This window comes from Vicugna pacos, chromosome 35 (assembly GCF_048564905.1).
Source record: "Vicugna pacos chromosome 35, VicPac4, whole genome shotgun sequence".
NCBI classification, from domain to species: Eukaryota; Metazoa; Chordata; class Mammalia; order Artiodactyla; family Camelidae; genus Vicugna; species Vicugna pacos.
The window spans coordinates 16,476,865-16,498,015 of record NC_133021.1 but is presented as its reverse complement, the minus strand read 5'-3'; the positions used below and the strand labels follow the sequence as shown (position 1 = coordinate 16,498,015).

Genomic DNA, 21,151 nt, shown 5'->3' with positions numbered 1-21,151 from the left:
GAAATTAGTGCCGCTCAAACCTCACTGTGTAGGCGACTCATCAATGATCTTGTCAAATGAAGATTCTGTCTTCATGGGTCAAGAGCAAGACCTGAGAAACTGCATTTCCAACAAGCTTGCCTAATGCTGCTTTGGGGTGAGGATGGGGGCTTGAGTGAAAACACCACAGGAACTAAAACTAAATTCAGGTTTGGGGAAATGGGTTGCCTGAGCTCAGGCTCCCAGACCCTCTCCTCAGAGAAATCTATGCCTAGACCCACTCAGGAAAGGTCCTACATACAGAAATTGCCCTACAGGTAAGGTCCTCCAGGAGGCAGATCCAGACACACAGGTTTCATGGTCCCAAATCCTGGCCACTGCCAAGGAGGAGTCCAAGGCACTGACAATCTTGAGCAGACAGGTGTGTCTGTCTGTTTATACCCTGAAGCTGCTGGTCAGAAGCCTTCTCATTAAAAAAAAAGACCACTGCCTACCAGCCCCTCCAAAGCCACAGGCTCACACGCAGCCCGAGACTGAGGCTCCCACCCACATCACTGACAAGAGCCCTTCCCAGCTACAAAGCTGTGTTTGCATCACACTCCAGAGTGTGGGGCCAGCTGCATGCCCCTAGACTGCCAAATCCACAGTGCCACTATTTGTTTTTGGCTTTTCTTTCAATGCAACACATCAAAACATAAAAATAAAACTCAACATAAAGTTATATTAAGGAAATCCATTTTTTCAGAAAGTAATTTAGGGTAACTTTTCCTGGAATTCTTGCTGTTCCTGTTTAGAATGATTTTTTAAAAAAATTATGTTTTAAAATTAGCTTTTATTATGCTGTCTTCCCAATCTATTAAGACTCCAGGAAAAAAAAATCATTATGAATTCCAATTCCATTTTATATCAAGTTAGAAATATGAGTTTCCTGAACATTATAAAACCCTGATAAAAGAAACTGAAGACAAATAAATGGACAGATATTTCATGTTAATAGATCAGAAGTAATATTGGTAAAATGTTCATACTACCCAAAGTCATCTATTTAATGCAATTACTATCAAAATTCTAATGCATTTTTACAGATGTTGAAAAAATAATCTCACAAAACCATAGAAGACCCCAAATAGCCAAAGTAATCCTGAGAAGGAATAACAAAGCTGGAAGCATCCTGCTTCCTAACTTGAAGCTATATTACAAACTTCTAGTAATTAAAACAGTATGTTTTTTGGCATAAACTCAGGCGATTGACAAGTGGAACAGAATTGAGAGCCCAGAAATATACCAAGGCATCAACTAATATTTGACAAAGCAGCCAAGAACACTCAATGGGGAAAAGGTAGTCTCTTTAACAAATGGTGCTGGGAAAGCTGGAAATCTACACACATAAAAATTAAACTGGACCCCATCTTGCCCCACTCACAAAAATTAACTCAAACAGATAAAAGACTTAAATGTAAGACCTGCAACTATAAAACTCTTAGAAGAAAACATAGGGGAAAAGTTCCTTGATGTTGGTCTTGGCAACAAATTTTTGGATAAGACACCAAAAGCACAAGCAACAAAAGCAAAAACAAACAGGACTGTATCAAATAAAAAGCTTCTGCACAGCAAAGAGAGCAGTCAGCAAAATGAAAAGATAACCTATGGAATGGGAGAAGACATTTGCAAACCATCTATCTGGTAAGGGGCTAACATCCAAAATATGTAAGGAACTCATACAACTCAATAGCAAAAATAAATAAATAATCCGACTAAAAGTTGGGTAAGGGACTTGAACAGACATTTTCCTAAAAAGACATACAGATGGCCAACAAATACATGAAAAGATGCTCAACATCACCAATCATCAGGGAAATGCTAATTAAAATCACAATGAGACATCACCTCACACTTGTTAGATGCCTATAAGTAAAAAAAAAAGGGGGGGGGGAGGGTTGACAAGGATGTGGAGAAAAGAGAACCCTTATGCACGGTTGGTGGGAATGTAAATTGGTGGAGCCACTGTGAAGATTCCTTGAAAAAGATAAAAATACAACTACCAGATGATCCAGAAATTCCACTTCTGGGTATTTAACTGAAAAAAAATGAAATCATTTTCTCAAAGAGATATCTATACCCCCATGTTCATTACTGCATTATTTACAATCACTGAGACATGGAAATAACCTAAATATTCACTGACAGCTTAACAGATATAGAAGATATGGTGTATATACACAATGAAATGTTACTTAGTCATAGCAAAGAAGGAAATCCTGTCTTTTGCAACAACATAGGTGGAACTTTCACTTATGCTAAGTGAAATAAGCCAACAGAGAAAGACAAATACTGGATAGTGTCACGTAGATGTGGAAGTTTAAAAAGGCAAAACTCAGAAACAGAGAGTAGAATGATGACTGCCAGAGGCAACCACTGATCTGTTCTGCATTCCTATGGTTTTGTCTTTCCCAGAGTGTCACATGGTGGCACTATACAGAAAGCATTGTTTTGAGACTGGCTACATTTACTCTTACGGTGCCATGGGGGGGTCATCCAGGCTGCCATGTGCATCAATAACTCGCTTGTTTTTACTGCTGAGCAGTATTCCGTGGTATCAATGTACCACAGTTTATCTAGTCACCTTTTTGGGGAAAGTAAATAGAGCTGCTATAAACATTCAAGTACAGGTTTTCATTGGTCATCAGTTTTCACTTTTCTAAAGTATCCAGGACCGGGGACTGCTGGGTCACGTGTTAAGGGTATGTCTACTTTTCTAAGAAACTGCCAAGCTGACTTCCAGAGTGGCTGCACCATTCCACGCCCGCCAGCAATGCATGAGCGTTCCGGTGGCCCCCACCCTCTCCAGCACTTGGTGTTGTCAACATTACGTTATGCCACTTGAGTAGGGCATCTCAGCATGGTTGTAATCTGCATCTCAGTAGGACTAGTCACACTGATCTATCATGTCATACTTATTTGCCAACCTTATATCCTTTGCAATGAAGCATCTGTTCAGGTCTTCTGTCCACTTAAATTGTTTGTTTTCTTAGTATGGAATTTGGGGCTATAAGTCCTTTGTAGAATATGTGATTTGTAAATATTTTCTCCCCATGTGTAGTTTGTGTCTGCATTTTCCTTAACAGTATCTTTTGCAGAGCAGGTTTTTCATTTTGATGAACTCCACTTATGTTTTTCTTTTATGAATCATAATATCATGTCTAAGAACTCTTTGTCTAACCTCAGGTCAAGAGTTTCTGAAAGTTTCAGAGTTTTACATTTAGAGGTAGGATCCACTGAGTTAACTTTTATATAAGGTGTGTTTCTGTTTAACTCATCTGGATGCTCAATGCTTCCATCACCATCTGTTGAAAAGATTGTCTGTTTTTCACTGAACCACTTTCGTGCCTTGTCAAAAATCAATGGCCATCTTTATGTGCTTCTATTTATGAATTCTTCTGTCTATTGACCTATGTTGATCCTGAGCAAATTATAACTTACTACTTACTTTAGTAAATGTTTCTTTGTGGAAAAAAATCTGTCTGGAAGCAAGAACAAACCAGTGATACTCTGTATGATGTTATTCTTCTTGTAAGGAAGGTATGAGGCAGCGCAGCCCCAAGATAGATCAATGCTTTAACGGCTCCCAGGCAAGTAAACATATAAAACTTGAACATGTCTAAGGGGAAAGCAATTCTTTTCAAAATAGCTTCTAAAGGCTATCAATGTGACACAATTTCTCCATAAAAACTCCAACAATTTAACAACAGAATGACATTCATAAAGAACTACTGAATATACTTTAATCTTATAACATAAATGCATCCTCAGGTTAAGATGGTTGGAGCAACACTGACTAGATAGTAAGTGCCTCCAAGGTGCAGCACAAACAGGTGAAAATCTGGGGCTAGTTTCCAGCAGGGAGACCCCACACAAGGATCTAATCTGCTGGAAAGGCAGATCCTGAGAACGACGCTATGACCACAGTGAGAGGCACCAGGCTGAGAATGAGGCTGGTGGCCCAGGGCCTGCACGTGGAGGCCTCAGACCAGATGGCGCTGGCGTCCATTAGCAAGGAGGCCCCATGTTGGGACCAGAGCAAACGGGTACGCAACTGTTTGGGGGAAGTGTAACATTAGTGCACAGCGCAAAGCAAGCATCTAAATAGCACAGTGCCTCATGGGCCACACTGACCCAACAGACAGGTTCTTGCAGACACCCAGGCTCAGTTATTCAGCCCCGGAAAGGCTGGAGTTACAAACTCCCACACTGAGAAGCGTCTCCTGGGGCAGCCCTCAGGGGACTCAAGGCCCCACAGCTCCTTTCCCCGCAAGAGGTGCAGTGAAGGACTTGGATGCCGACTCCCTCTTGTGGCACATGCTCCCTTCAATCCGGTACACCATAAACAACACACGTTCCAGCTTTGATTCATTCAGATCTAGGTTAAACAAGACAACCCACCCTCTGACCAGTGAAGCGAAGGGTCCACTGCAGTCTATAAACAAACACAGAGAAGAAAGACGCTACTGTCTAGTCTATGAAGCACACAGTCCCTGTGAGTTAGATGGGTTTTATCTTTCATTTCTTTGCCTTCAGAGTACTAGAAATCAAATAAAAATAGAAAGACAAGGAACCTGGAAACACAACAAAACAAATGATAATCAAATATCTGGCAGCAGTCATCTTGACGAAGTGTTTATTAGAGGGGGAACATTCCTACCTTAAGGCAGAAATATACACACATCAGCACACACCAGCTAACACGATCAAGATGTTAGTTTGCTGAATCCTCTTCACTGCACCACCACTAACTAGCACAGAACAAAATGCTGACCATACAGTGCAAAGCCCCACAGGACGGCCGCGTTTGGTAACAAACACATGAAGGTATATATTCAAAGTGCTGTCCCTTTCAAAAGGGCCCCACAGAAAATTCTCCTTTCATTCCAATGAATTAATGGCATGGCACCAAACATTTCTGGAATGTTCTCTATGCAACTTTTCCTTCTATCTAAAGTGGCCTAACAAAATTCACAAAATTCTTTGAGCTGGGAAAGACTTCAGAGATCTCCTTATTTAACCATAAATCCGCTCTGCTCAGGTAGGAGGTAAAATAAATGATTCCCAAACCAATGGTCTTTTGACGTGTTGTACCTTGTGTCTAATAATGGTACATCCTCATCTATGAAGGGTTAAATTTTGTAAATAGTTCAGTGTGAGAGAGAACTCTTTCTGGAATTAAACACCAGGTATGAATACAAATTAATGTCCCTGGCTTTTCATATATTGTGGGTAAACTAGGTGAAAGGAATGACAGACGGGAGGAAACTGACTCCTGTGACTCAGTCTGATTCCTCTGGGAAATTCGACTTAGAAAGGGAGCAAACTTTGGGTATTGTGCTCATCCTCCCCAGGGCTAGAAGCGCAGACCTGGTGCCTGAGGGACAAGCTGCAGGGGTGGGCTCCTCGTCACCCCTTGGACCCTAGGGGAGGGGAGGTGGTGTAAAACCAGCGCCTTCCTGTTCCTCCTGCTAATCCTCATCTGTACAGCAGCCCCCTCCTGACACTCCCTGGTTCCCAGGAACAAAGGCAGCTGCCTTCAGTGCCCCAGCCCTCGCAGGTCCTATTCTGGGGGCTCAGTAAACAGCAAGAGCTCCCTGCTCTCTGCCCCTCAGGCCAGGCCCACTCCCGAGGTCATCTGCAGGCATCTGAGGAGGGTCAGCTTACATGCAGAACCTGAGCAGCCCGAAGAAAACATCCTCTCCACCGGCTGGATCCACGTGGACCTGCAGCCATTTTCCTTGCTTCACTGCCCACTAACTACACCTCAGTCACATGGCTCAAGCTGAAAAAAGTGTCCGTTTGAATCTTTCACTGGTGAAGATCAACACTGCAACAGGGACTCTGTGCACATCACCATGAAAAATGAAATAATTAGTTTACCACCGATGATGCGGGTGCGTTTTCATTTTTTTTTAATTGAAGTATAGTTGACTTACAGTGCTGTGTTAGTTTCCAGTGTACATCATAGTGATTCAATTTATATGTTTTTGTGTATATATGTGTATATACACACACATATATATACATATATACACACACACACACATATATACATATTCTCTTTCATTATAAGTTATTACAAGCTATTGAATATAATTCCCTGTGCTCTACAGTAGGACCTTTTGGTTTTGCTTTTCCATTCTTGGTCTAATTTGTAAGCCGACAGCCGCCACCTGTGACCATCCAGCCCTTGCTCAGAACCCAAACTTCAAGAGCGATCAATCGTTACTAGCAGTTGGTAGAGGCTTCCCCCCGGCCCTGAGACACACTCTCCAGGGCCACGTGTAGAATTCCAGCAGGAGACACCGAATGACCAGGACGCACAGAGACAAAATGGCACCAGTTACAGGAATGAGAACCATTTTACTAAGTATCAACCAATGAACAATGTTTACCATGAACACTGATAATAGTAAATATATTTCTAAAATTTAATTGAATTTGTTCCATGATTTGCAAATAACACAGGAGACATCATAAAACTAGGCCTACTGATGATTATGTAAGTCTTTAAACGCCCTTGAACTATTTCTGTCCCTTCATATTTTTATACCAAATAAGCGTAAGGTTAGAGAAGTATAAATAATATCCCTGACAACAGCTGGGATGTCACAAGGACAGAACTTACACCCATAGGTACTGACTGACCCCAGTTTCCCTCTTTCCTCTGTATAAAGACACGGAAGTAACTGTGAGTGAGGCCTGAGTGTGCACCTGCCCCAGTGTCCCCGAGGGTCCCTGCTGCTTCCCCGCACATGCCCTGCAGGGCAAGGGTGCCCCTCCTTCAGCCTTGCCCTGCAGCTCCGGAGAGCTGACATCACCCCACGCACCACAGCAAGCATCCTCCCCGGACCCCTCTGCACCCGCAGTCAAGGCAAGGCTGGAAGAAGCTGACCTAACAGCCAGTCATCCCCAAGGAAAACTCCACGTGTCCTTCCAGACAAGGGGCCAAGGCTGCCCGGTGAATCAGCTCAGGGGTAGGGTTTTTTCTTACGTGAAAAAAAGACAGTGGTGTTTGAGCAGCACTGACTCAGGGATGGCACAGGTGGCCTCCCATCTCACCCCGACAAGGGCAGCTGGAGCAGGGTCCCTGCCTTCCACGATGCCAAGAGACCCTAAATTGAGCATAAGCCTTTGGTTCAGGCCTTAAATCAATGAGCATCACAATATGGACTTTCTCTTCCTTGATCCAAAGGGCCACCCCGCAAAGCACATGCACAATTATGACACATATTTCCCCTGGATGATGATCAAACCCAATCAGGCACCATGGGGACACAGTCAGCGGAACCTGGGTTCCTCGTCCCCTCCTGCCCCTGCCCCTGCTGTGCCTGGAACCGCCCCCACCCCCACATCCTGACCCTCTGCTCTGGTCTCACAGGCTCCTTCCTCAAACTGAAAGGGGCTTGTGTTTTACTTTCTTAAGTGTGAGAATACCCAGGGGAGAATCTTCACTGCTATCCAAACATGACAGCACGTAAACCGAGCAACGTGCCTGCAGTCAGGCGGGGAGTAATCAGGCATCCTTGGCATGGCTAGTGGGTTTGCAGTTTATCTCAAACTGCCACTGGCAAAACACCAGCCCAGGAATGTCTGCCTTTCTCTCAGAGCAGGCCTCCCCCATGGGCACTCTGCAACGCCTTCAAAGTTTCTGCATCAGAGGCAAGCATGATCCCATGTCCCTGCTTCATAAAGCAAAGTGACAAGGCCTTGTGAAACCAGGGCCCCAGAAATGAAGTAAATGAAGGAAGGACAAGCCAGCCCAAATCAGGCTCCACAGACCACTGCCTCTCCTGGTCATGAATTGGGTTCAGAGAGCAGAAGCTGACTTCTCCCTGTGGCAGGACAGACAAAGGCCACCTCCCCTGGCTCTGGGATTCCAGCAGAAGTGACGCTTCGCTGAAACGGTTAGAATTAGCAGCCACGCACACAGAACAGGCAAGGACTCACCAAGACGCCCTGTCTGAACATAACACCTGGCAAAAACAAAAGGTAAAGCACTCCATGGAAGGATCAGCTTACTCGAGAAGGAGTCCCCTCAGTGTCTGTGAGATCCTCGAAACCAGTCTCTCGGCCAGCTCCTGGACTCATGAGGCACGTCCCACACCATAGAACAGCAAGACCAGGATGGCAGAAGAGGGACAAAGCCACATCAAGGCAGTCTCACCACCCTCTTCAAAGCTGGAGGGAGGACTGTGCACCAGCTGACCACCAATGGCTGCTCACCAGCAGGTCACCCAGGGCCACACAGAAGTGCCATCCTGAAAGGGCTGAAGGGACCTCCAGGTCACGTAATCCAGCCACCTCATTTGACAACCGTGGGCCCATGAAACCCAAAGTCCAGCGTGAAGACCTCTGACCTACATGCTCTACCTCCTCCCCACCCACCTCCCATGGTGTGTATGAACACTGAAGAAATATGAATGCCATGAACTTCCAAACAACACATTTAGATTCTGAGCATAAGATGCAAGCTAAAAACGTAAAGATAAATGGTAAGAAACTTTGGAAATTAACCTAAAGACTGTTCACTGAATACCCAAAGTCAAACGTCGTCTTCTAAAAGGAGATCAGATGAATTCAGCCTCAACTATGTCTGAAATTTCACTGAGTATCTGGTGGGATCTACTTCCTTTTTCTCTTTTAACATGATTAACCCAACAACTACTTATTTCATTTCAGGGAAAAGGCTAAAATCATTTTTAAAGGCCCTACCACAAAACACTTATTGTTCATCTGTTGTATAATAAAAGGGGTATTCAGCTTCAAGCGTCTACAACACAGGTTTTGTTAAACAGCGTTTGTGTGAACAGACACGAGAACATGAAGAGACCCTTGGCCGGAGCTCTCAGAACCCACAGAACACGTTTCAGCAGCAAGAGGAAAAGGCACTACAGTGCGGGTCACCTGGAGATTCCTTGTCCTCATTGAAAAAAGCCAAGTAAACGCCCCACGTTCACCAGAAAACAAGGGAATGTATCCCTCAGAAGAGCCATGGTTTCTGCTTCTTTCTCATCACCACCAACCAACAAAAGTGTGCAAGGTAATCCCAACACGTTCAGCCGGTGACACCCCAGAAATTAGGCTGAAGAGTGTACCAACTTGGAGATGGGCTGCGTTGTTTTTAGAATCCAGGCGTGGGCTCTGATAGAAGTAAACACCTTTCATTACTGTGAATGAGGACGCTAAACCCTTCCAGAATTTTCTTTAGGGGGTAAAACCATAGTTTGTGGCAGTTAATCACACCCTTAAAACTTCACTGTCACTGCAGAAACTGGGCAGAGACGCACGCCCAAGTTCTCCTTTCAGAGATCAGCCTCTTCTTAGGGCTCAGATATGAGTATGGTGGTTGTCTGGTTTTTGAGACGAGAAGAAGGGGCATTTTCAAAGCATGATTAAACATCTTTTTCATGCAAAAACAACACTCATAAAGGGACAGTGCTACCAACTTGCCTCACACAGGTCAGCCCCGAAGCCAAAGCCCTCAGAGGCAGCGGCACAAGCCTCGCTCCGGGCACTGTGAGGGTCCGCGTGTGCCTGCGCTCCCTGGGCTCCGGTGGACGGCAGATCCAGCCTGTGGCCCACTCCCAGCGGCAAAGGGGTACGGACCCCTGCTCTCAGAGGAGTGTTTTGAGACATAGCCCACCATGGTGACCTAGGACCAGAGGAGGGAGGCGGAACTGAGAGGGGGCCATTTCATCACACGTAGGCAAGAGGAGCAGCGAGCTGGCGGCCAGTCCGGAGACCTTCTGTGTGTGAGCAGGGCTGGCAGCTCTGAAGACCACTTCCAAACCCGAGTATCCACAATGCCTACACCTGCTGGTCTCAGACCCCACTGACCCCAACATCCAGGAGGAAGGGCTGGACTAGGAAAATAACATTCTCCGAGGGCAGAGGTGGAGGGAGCAGTTTCAGCACAGAGCAGGCAGTCCTGGGGGAGAAGGGCCAAAGCCACGTGATTGCAGGGGAGCCTGAGGCTGACAGAGGGAGGAGAACACGCTCATGGGGGCAGGCGGCCAGAAATCCCTGAAACCCACCCCTCTGGCGTCACCACGGTCAGCATCACTCAGGAACTGAAGGTCTCGGTAACCCCGGGGCTTGGTCATGTCACGACTTCTACCTAGTGCTTCTGGTCCTTGGTAAGTGGAGCTCAGAGGACCCAGGGTGTTGGGTTCAGAGCAAACACTCCAGGTAGCTGCACTTCAAGTATCTGAATAATGAGCAGAATGTCACAATTTGATGGCATGGCAGGAATATTCAACACTGAAGGGTTTTAGGCAGGAGTCAGGGTCAGGGGTTTTCAGGGACCTCACTTCTGCCCAGCACGTGGAGGTGCCAAGACGCTGTCACAACAGTCCTATGCAGGGACAGTGGACAGAATCTGGTCCACCTCCCAGGACACGTGTGATGAGGGCCAGGCAGCAGCTGAGACTGACGGGGCTTCTCGGAAGTACTGGGTGGACGCGACTGCTGTTCCAAGAGGTGGAGAGGCGCGAGGAGCAGGCGGGAGCACCTCGTATCCCAGCTCAGATGTGAGCTGAGACCCAGGGTTCCAGCCACACTGTGCCGAGTGTGACCCCCCCACCCCCGGACTCGCACAGTCCCCGGGGCCACACGGCCGCTGCTCCCAAGCAGAGTTTTGCTCTTTATTTAACTTTCATTAACTTGGATTTGAATGGCCATGCTGGCTGGTGGGCAGCTGGCCCCACTTGGCCTAACCTCCCGAGGCCAGTTTCTCTACTATCAATGGGTGCAGGGCACCAGCCCCCATGTTCAGAGGATCAAGAAGGTACAGTGGGCTAGTGGTTGGAGACAAGCACGCACCTGTGCTGCTCTGGGCCCCACATGGCTGTGTTTCCATGGGCCGGGCTGGGGGTCGGGCACTGCCCACTCCACAGTTCTCAGTGCCTCCTCTCCCTCCCCTCTCTCATGTGGCCAAGGACACATTCCTCTCCAGGACTCAGGAGATCTGTCCCCTTTACCCAAGACCTGCCATGACGGAAGAGAGTAATGCTCACAGGACAACACCCATGAAAACGGGGAAAGTTCCGAAACTGCTGTCTCTGAAGGGCTGCACCTTGAAGAGCAGCTGACATGACACTAGGTCACCTGAGGCAGGTGGAGCAGACCACAGGCCAGGCTTCTTTCTCAGCCACCCGGAGGAGGTGTCTGTGCTGCGGACTGAATGCTGTGTCCCCCAAAATCCACATGTGGAAGCCCGAGCACCAGTGTGATGGAGTCAGGAGGCGGGGCCTCTGGGAAGCAATGAGGTCATGAGGGTGCAGCCCCATGATCGGATCAGCGCCCTTGTAAGAGGAGGCCAGAGAGCCGGCTTCAGTCTCAGTCTGTCTCTGTCTGTCTGTCCCTCTCTCCTCACCACATGAGGACACCACGTGCAGGCAGCTACCCATGGACCAGGAGAGCCCTCACCAGAACTGACCACGTCAGGGCCCTGACCTCCAGAACGATGAGAAATGCCTGCTGTGTGGGGTACTTTGTTATGGCAGCTGAACTGACTGTGACGCCTGGAGGGCTCTGTAAGTGTAGAGGCCCCTGATCACAGCGACACCTCTTCCCCGACTGGCCACGGCACCACCACACCAGGAGCCCCAGCTGACCACGACTCCTCCCGGGTCCTCTTCCTCCTTCTCCGACGACACTCTCCTGGGAGCAGGGAGGTTACTTCTTACGCAGGTTTTGTCATAATCTCCCTTCTTCCATTCTTTCCACCCCCAGAGAAGTGCTGCTAACAAGATAAACAGCTGGAGGCCCGGCAATGGCTCAGGGCCGAGACACTCTGCACCTGGGGCCGCTCACACCTGCAAGGGCTGAGGTACACAGCCTGGTCTTGTGACTACTCAGCAAAGCCTGGAGGATAAAAACCAGCGCGGATAGGCAGATGCAAATGCGCACACAAGAAAGCGATTCCCCAGACCGAGTTGGGATGGGATGCCTCCCTACAGCAAAGGTGGGTTAACGACTGTGAACTTCGGTTCTCCAAGGCTCATTAAAAGGTCTCCCAGGTGTGACCTTCCTGTATGACAAACAGCATCTCAGGCACCAGCTTTACCAAAACACAGGCACGTTTCAGATTAACATGCGAGGCTGGGCTCTGCGGGAAGCATCTGTAGGAAGCATCTGCAACCTCTCATGTGCCCCCAAATGAAGTTACCACTTTGTCTGCTTTACTTCGTGTGCCTAAAAAGAAAAGAAAACAAAAAGGCTGGCTTTTTTTCAGCCAATCACCTACTTTATGGTTACATATTCTAAATTATAACAGTTGATTGTTTCTCAGACAAACGCGACACAAATAACTAGTATCATTATTACCACTCCAAATATTCAGTCGCTTTCCAGATGATCAGGCAACAATAAAAATAAAGCTATATTAAGGTTTACAATACTCAAGAATAATTTAAAAATACACCCATGCTTCAAAAATCACTATTCCTATTTTGGATGCCAAAATGCATATGAAAGAAGTAGACACGCTCTTGATTTTTTAAAAATCTTACATGGAGATGACCACTTTTTTTTTTTTTAATTTTAAGAACCGACTGCTTTTGGAACTACAACAGCTTATGGTTCCAGACCGACGCTGAGGATTGGCCCACTCCGTGTCTCTTCCATGTGAAGCTGGAAAACTAGAAATACGCTTTCCAGACATGACGGTTCCCCATGGGCTCAAACACGTCCGAACACAGTGGGCAGAGGAGTCCTTCCTGCCCACTCTGGCTGGTCTCTGCTGAAGCCACCTGTCAAGTGGATAATAAATGTGAACTTGGGAAGGAGAGACTTTATTTGAAGCTTTATTGCAGCGGGGAGAGGACACTCCTGTCACAGGGGGACAGAACGCTGTGACCCCAAGGCCTGTCAGCTTCTAGGGAGGAGGGGAGGAGTCAGCAGGGCCAGGAAGGAGGTGGGTCAGACACGGGTCAAGGGTGTCACTGAGGCCAGCCTGCTCCAGGGGGATCCTGAGGAGAGGCCGCATGCAGGTCAGGGGAGGGACCTGGGGAAGGAGAGGAGCTAACATCCTGCTCCCACTGGTCACCGCGGAGCAGCATGGCTTCACCCGAGGAGGCACAGACGGGACTGTGAGGGCCTGAAGGGCCTGTGCCAGGTTCCCGGGGCAGCAGGGCCTCACCCAGCTGTCACGGGAAAAGGGTCCCCTGTGGTGAGTGAAGAGGGCAGGGGGACCCTCAGCCATCCTGCCTTGCAAACTCAGGGTGCAGGAGGGGCACACATCCTAACAGCCCTGGGTCCCGGGCCTCCTGCTGAAGTTCCTGGAGGGTTCTGCATGAGCCCCGCCCATGAGTCTCCACACTTTCCCTCACAGCACACAGAGGCGGCCGCGGTTCGGCAACACACACACCCACGACAGCCCCGACGCTGCCACAGAAACATCACCCCACTGGTCGTGGCCCCTTGACGGGCCACAGGGCTTCCCGGACTCCCCACGGGGTGCTCGCAGAATTCCCTGGAAGGTGGAGGAGTGTGGGTGGTGCTCTGGAGCCTTCCTCAGCCCACTTCCTACCCCACAGTGACAATGGTGGTGGTGAAACCCACCAGGCAGGCTATGGGTGTTCACAGCGCTGATGTGAGGGTGGTTTACTCAGGAGCAACCAGCCAGAGCTCGCCCTGCTCCCTACACGATGAAGCAACAGCAAGCAAAACAGACCTGCCCCAGGATGCCCTACACACCAGTCTGCTTGGGAAATGCTTCATGTTCACACTCTAAGCTCCGCCATGTCAATTAATGTACAAAATCTATGCAAACATTATTTGTTACAAAGCACGTAAAATCACAAAAGAAGAACATGCTGCAAAGGATGCAATGTTACTGCTCCAAACAGTAAAGTGGGCGAATTCTGTGTCTCAAACCTCAAACACGGATCAATGCTCATCTAGGACCTTCTTCTATCTCTGAGATTACTTTAATTCCTTATCCTCACAAGCAATGCATAATAATTCCCCAGAGAGATGTGAGCAAGTGTTTCCAACACAATATACATTATTAACAAGACCAGACTATGTGACTGTAATGTCATTTTCTTAAAGGCCAAAATAACAGATCCAAAGAAGACACGCTACTTCTGTCCAATTTTCTCTTCCACCACAGTTTATAAATACCTATCATCTCCTAGAAACCACTTCTCATTATAATTTAAGGCATTTGAAAGGCTGATACAACATGGTCATTTCTAAAACTCAGAGACAATGAACAGAAACGCTGTATTAATTTCCTATTCCTGCTGCTGTAACAAGTTTACAAATTTAGTGGCTTCTGACACCACAAATTCACTTCCTGCAGTTCTGGAGGTTAGAATTCTCCCTGGGTGAACCTCAAGTTGTGGTTAGGGCTGCCTATTGAGGCTCCAGGGGGAGTCTGCCCCTCATTCTTTCCCAGCTCCTGGAGGTACCACACCACCCCGACCCCTGCCCCCAGCACCACCCGGCCCCTGCCCCAAGCACCACCCCGACCCCTGCCCCCAGCACCACCCGGCCCCTGCACATCCCCTTCTTAGATGTGGACCCTCCTCCTCCCTCCAGTAAGAACCCTTGTGATGACTCAGCTCCACCCAAATAACCCAGATCACCTCCCCATGTTGATATCCTTAATTTAGTCACATCTGCAGGGAAACTGCTGGATCACATTGTAGTTCCACTTTACATGTTTTGAGGAACCTCCATACAAGGCCATTGACCCAAGCCCAGGGTGTACCTTCAGGCAACACACCCAAGCCCAGGGTGTGTCTTCAGGGCCATTGACCAAGGCCAAGTGTGTGTCTTCAGCATCAGTGACCCAGGTCAAGGGTGTACCTTCATGACCAGGGGCCCATGATGTGGGTGTGACTTCATGCCAGTGACCCACGTCCACGGTGTACCATCAGCGCCAGTGACCCAGGCCCAGGGTGTGGTTTCAGGGCCACTCACCCAGGCTCAGTGTGTGTTTCAAGACCATTGACACAAGCCCAGGGTGTACCTTCAGGCCACACACCAAGGCCAAGGGTGTGTCTTCAGGACCAGTGACCCAGGCCAAGGGCATGCGTTCAACACCAGTGACACAGGCCCAGGGTGTGTGTCTTCAAGGCCTGACAAACAGGCCAATGGTGTGACTTGAGGGCCTGTGACCTAGGCCAAGATGTGTCTTCAGGGCCAGGTACCCAGGCCCAGGGTGCTGTTTCAGAGCCAGTGACACAGGTCGAGTGTGTGCTCAGGGCCAGTGACCCAGAATCATGGTGTGCCTTCAGGACGATTGACCCAGGCCCAGGGAGTGCCTTGAGTGCCAGTCACCGAGGCCCAGGGTGTGTCTTATCAGGGCCAGTGAACCAGAACAAGTGTGTGTCTTCAGGGCCAGTGACCAAGGTCACGAGTGCATCTTCAAGGCCAGTGGCCAAGAACAAGTGTTGCCATGAATGCCTTGACTCAGGCCCAGGGTGTGCCTTCTGCACCAGTGACCCAAGCCCAGGCTGTGCCTTGAAAGCCAATGACCAATGCCAAGTGTGTGACATTACAGCAGGAGACCCAGGCTATGCGTGTGAATTTAGGGACAGTGATCCATGCCAAGAGTGTATCTTCAGGGCCAGTGACCAGGCCCATGCTCTGTTTGGGGGCCAGTGACACAAGCCAAGAGTGTGTATGTAAGGCCACCGAACAAAGCCAAGTGTGTGTCTTTAGGCCAGTAACCCAGGTCAAGACTGCGTCTTCATAGCGAGTGACCCAGGCCCAGGGTGTGTATCAAGCCAGTGACCCAGGCCAAAAGTGCATATTCAAGGCCAGTGACCCAGGCCCAGGTTTGCAATCGGTGCCAGTGACCCAGGCTTGGGGTATGCCCTCAGCCCCAATGACACTTGCACAGCCTGTTACTTCTGTGCTGGTGACCCAGACCAAGTGTGTGTTCAGGGCCACTGACCGAAGCCAAGTGTATGTCTTCAGGGAGAGTGACCTAGTCTAAGTGTGTTTCTTCAGGGACACTGACCCAGGCCAAGCGTATATGAGCAGCCCCAGTGACACAGTCCCTCGGTGTTCCTAGATACTACGAGAGTGACCGAGGCCCTGGGACTGCTTTCATGTCAAATTACACAGTCCCAGGGTGTGCCTTCAGGGGCAGTGACCCAAGCCCCCGGGGTCTTCTCAAGGCCCGTGACCCAGGCCCAGGGGAGGCTTCTGTGCCAGTGACCCCGGCCCAGGGTTGCAATCGGTGCCCGTGATCCAGGCTCGGGGTATGCTCTCAGCCCCAGTGACACAAGCACAGCGTGTTACTTCTGTGCCAGTGACCCTGGCCAAGTGTGTGTCTTCTGTGACCCAGTCTAAGTGTGTTTCTACAGGGTAACTGACTCAGGCCAAGGGTATGAGTGCAGTACCAGTGACACAGTCCCTCGGTGTTCCTAGATTCTAGGAAAGTGACGAGGCCCTGGGACTCCCCTCATGTTAATTTACACAATCCCAGGCTGTGCCTTCAGGGGCAGTGAACCAGGCCCCCGGGGTCTTCTAAAGGACAGTGACCCAGGCCAACAGTGCATCTTCACAGCCAGTGACTCAGGCCCAGGTTTGCAGTCGGTGCCAGTGACCCAAGCCTGGGTTGTGCCCTCAGCCCAAATGACACTTGCACGGCGTGTTACTTCTGCGCCAGTGACCCAGGCCCAGGGTGTGAATCAGGGCCAGTGACCATGGCCAAGAGTGCCTCTCCACGGCCAGTGTCCCAGACCCAGGGTTGCCATCAGCGCCAGTGAACCTCTCCGCCCACTCACCAGATTGTCCCCCGACCTTAAAGTCGCAGGTCGGGGTGTCTCAGCGCCAGGAGGAGCTTAGGTGGCACCTTAGTAGGATGGAAGGACTGCATAGTGCGGAGAACGACGCAGGGGGCCAACAGGTAGCCCCAGAAAGCAGACAAGACCATCAAGTGAGCCTTGTCCCTGGTGAGCCCGGCCCGGAGAGAGGAAAATTTTCTCTCCAACTTCCCGACTCCGAGCCGGCGTTGGGGGGCGGGGGGCGTGTCCGGGCGCTGGGGCCTAGCGCTGCGGGGCCGGGGCCGGGGCCGGCCGCTTCCCCCTGCAGGTTGCGTGGAGGGGGCGGCGGGCGGAGGCGAGGCCCGCGGGCCCTCTCCTTACTCCACCTCCTAGCCCCGGGTTCCCGGCCGCAAAGACGGCTGCACAGGCGGCCGCGCACGAGCTTCTTCACCGGGTGTGAACTTCCCGGCTATGCTCCTTCGCGAGGCGTGGCGCCGCCCCGCTCTCGGTTTGCAAGCGGGTCGCGCGCGGGACTTCCGCTTTGCGGGCGGGGAGCGCGCGCGACTTCCGGTTTGTGGCGGGCCGCTCGCGCGAGAGCAGGGCAAACCTGAAATCTCGCGCATGCCCTGCCCGCAAAGCGGAAGTCCCGCGCGCGACCCGCTTGCAAACCGAAAGTGGCGCGGCGCCACGCCTCGCGAAGGAGCAGAGCCGGGAAGTTCACTCCCGGTGAAGAAGCTAGTGCGCGGCCGCCTGTTCAGTCGTCTCTGCGGCCGGGAGTCCGGGGTTAGGGGTGGAGGAGGGAGAGGGCCCGCGGGCCTCACTTCCGCCCGCCGCCCCCTCCACGCAACCCGAGTGCAGAAGCAGCCGGCCCCGGCCCCAGCCCCGCAGCGTTAGGCCCGGGAGCCTGGACGCGCGCCCCCCCTCCCCCCCTACGCCGGCTCGGAGTCGGGAAGTTGGAGAGAAAATTTTACTCTCTCCAGGCCTGGCTCGTCAGGGACGAGTCTCACTTGATGGTCTTGTCTGCTTTCTGGCGCTACCTGTTGGCCCCCTGCGTCGTTCTCCGCACTATGCAGTCCTTCCACCCTACCAAGGTGCCAGCTAAGGTCCTGGCGCTGGGACACCCCGACCTGCGACTTTAAGGTCGGGGGACAATCTGGTGAGTGGGCGGAGAGGTTCGCTGGCGCTGATGGCAACCTTGGGTCTGGGACACTAGCCGTGGAGAGGCACTCTTGGCCATGGTGACTGGCCCTAAAGACACACACTTGGCTTTGGTCTGTGGCCATAGAGAAACATTCCTGGCTTGTGTCACTGGCCGCGAAAACACACCCTGGGCCTGGGTCACTGGCGCAGAAGCCATCCACAGGGCCTGAGCCACTGGCCTTGAGAAGACCCCGGGGGCCAGGGTCACTGGCACAGAAGTAACATGCTGTGCTTGTATCACTGGGGTTGAGGGCATACCCCGGTCACTGGCTCCGGTTGCAACCCGCGGCCTGGGTCACTGGCCCTGATACACACCCTGGGCCTGGGTCAGTGGCTGTGAAGACGCACTTTTAGCCTGGGTCACTGGCTCTAAAGACACACACTTGGCTTGGGTCGTTGGCCCTGAACACACTTGGCCTGGGTCACTGGTGCAGAAGTAGCACACCGTGCTTGTGTCACTGGGGCTAAGGGCGTACCCCGGGCCTGGGTCACTGGCCCTGACACACACTCTGTGCCTGGGTCACTGGCCGTGAAGACGCACTCTTGGCCTTGCTCACTGACTGTAAATAGGCACTTTGGCCTGGGACAGTCGCCCTGATACACACCCTGGGCCTGGGTCACTGGCGGTGAAGACGCGCTGTTAGCCTGGGTCACTGGCTCTAAAGACACACACTTGGCTTGGGTCGTTGGCCCTGAACACACTTGGCCTGGGTCACTGGTGCAGAAGTAGCACACCGTGCTTGTGTCACTGGGGCTAAGGGCGTACCCCGGGCCTGGGTCACTGGCCCTGACACACACTCTGTGCCTGGGTCACTGGCCGTGAAGACGCACTCTTGGCCTTGCTCACTGACTGTAAATAGGCACTTTGGCCTGGGACAGTCGCCCTGATACACACCCTGGGCCTGGGTCACTGGCGGTGAAGACGCGCTGTTAGCCTGGGTTAGTGGCCCTGATGCACACCCTGGGCCTGGGTCACTGGCCGTGAAGATGCATCCTTGGCCTGTGTCTGTGACCCTGATACACACCCTGGGCCTGGGTCGCTGGCAGTGATTCCACCCTGGGCCTGGGTCACTGGCACCGATTGCAATTCTGGGACTGGGTCACTGGCCGTGAAAATGCACTCTTGGCCTTGGTCACTGGCTCTGATACATACCCTGGGCCTGGGTCACTGGCCGTGAAGTCACACTCTTGACCTGGGTCATTGGCCTTAAAGACACACACTTGGCTTTGGTCTGTGGCCATAGATACACACTTGTGACTTGGGTCACTGGACCCGAAAACAGCCTGGGTCTGGGTCACTGGCACAAAAGGCATCCCCTGGGACTGGGTCACTGCCTCCCCCCAGGCTCATTTCCATCCACCTTCATGCAGCCTCTAAAACAGGGACACAGACAGTGTCAGCATGTACCTCTGCCTTGCACTCCGCGGGGGGGGACACCATTTCTCTAGAACAGAATGTGGGTTTTATGGAATGCAGCAACCACACCTCTACTGCCCCCTAGCTGCACAAGCCTCCAACAGCCCAAGTCAAGCTCAGGGCCACACACTAACACGCTATCTTTGTTGTTGTCGCTGTGCCTTCAGATGGCACTCCACAGAGCTGGAAGGGGAAAATATATAGCTCGATAGTGGCTTCCCTGCAGTGTGGGGGCGGACAGACCCAAGCCTGAGTGCTGGCCAGGCCACTTACAGGCCGTGACCTTGGGCCGTTCAGCCCCATTTCCAAAGCCTCAGTTTTCATGCTGCTAACCTTGGGGTGATAATGCACACCTTCGTGGCCCCCTAGTGGATATCAGTCACAAAGCTGTGCTCCAGGAACATTTCAAGGGGTTGATAAATGTTAATGTGCGCCATGTTGCATGCTTCTCCTTTTCCTTTTCCTTTTGGAAGCCTCCATTTGGAGCAAGGATGGCCAAGTAGCACCTTGCGGTGAGAGAAACTGCTTAGTGTTGCTGGTAGTGAGTGCAGTAAACATGGATGATTGCAGCTACCCTGGGTCTCAGAAGCTCAGAATGTCCTTTACATTTGGGGGATCGGCTAGCTTCCTTACTTTGGCAAGAAGAGGACCCCAAAGCGTCACATGGGCTTGGCACCCCACCCCAAGGGAAAACCAGCCCACTTAAGGTAACCTGCTGGAGTCCTTTCTACACGATTTAACATCTGACATTTGGCAGTGTCTAGCCAGCCATGGTGCTGTGTTTTATTGCCGGCCATTGAAAATAATTAGTTGGTGGCCCAGAAAACTGACACATAAAATCATTTTAATCACCAATATGGCTTTCAATTATACAGCGTAAACTTATTAACCTTTTTACTGCTGAGACTTGATTTATGGAATTTATCTACATGACCATTATGAGCAGAGATAAAAAGTATATTATCCGAGGTGCTGGCATTAACAATAAAGAACTGCTCTTCCCCGTCAAGGAGGCTTAAGTGGCGATGGTGGCCCCCCTACTAGGTCTCTGAGGATTCATTTGTGTCCTGCGATCATTCCATAATGGTTGGCTGAGGACCTACCGAATCTCTGTGTCGCTTTGTAACTTAACAGGGTAAAGTCCAAATACCTTCACATGGCTCCAGCATTAATTGGAGTTAGTTTAACCCCAACACAAACTTTCCCAGCTTCCTCTCCTAAAAATTCCCCATCCTCCAGCCCATTGTGCTTTTCACTGCTCCATTTCCTGGTCGTGTGTGTTTTCTATTTAAATAGATCCACCTGCTCCTGCCAACAGCCAGGTACACACGTCCACCACCCCATACACGCTCACACAGCCTCTCTCACATAACCCACCACAAAACACCCTTACACAATCCCATGCACACATGCACATGACATCCCCTAGAACACGACACACACAACCCACCACACACATATAATTCTCCACCAAACACCCACAGTCCCCCCACAGACACCACAACCCCTACATACACACCCACGACCCTGCCACACATACAACTTCCTAACTTTGTTAGGTGCCCCCAAACCCACATCAACAACTTCGCACTTACACAATCTCCTTCACACACACAATACACTCAGATGACCCTCCCATACTCACTCACGCACACACCCACCCACAACTCCCGAAACACACACATACACGAAAGACCCTCCCTTTCACACACACCAACGCATACCCCCCTTCTCTGATTAGAAAGCTTCTGCTGATTTGCGGGCATGTGGAATTTCTCCTGTT

General features: G+C 50.7%; 1 protein-coding gene across 1 annotated transcript in view; it reads left to right on the top strand.

Moving 5' to 3' along the window:
* Nucleotides 1–17,222: 17,222 nt before the first annotated feature.
* Nucleotides 17,223–21,151, top strand: part of LOC140691410 (centriole, cilia and spindle-associated protein-like) — a 104,770-nt gene continuing 100,841 nt past the window's right edge. The window contains exon 1 of the mRNA XM_072954976.1: nt 17,223–17,541. Coding sequence (XP_072811077.1) covers nt 17,223–17,541 — 319 coding nt within the window. The remainder of the gene's footprint in view (nt 17,542–21,151) is intronic.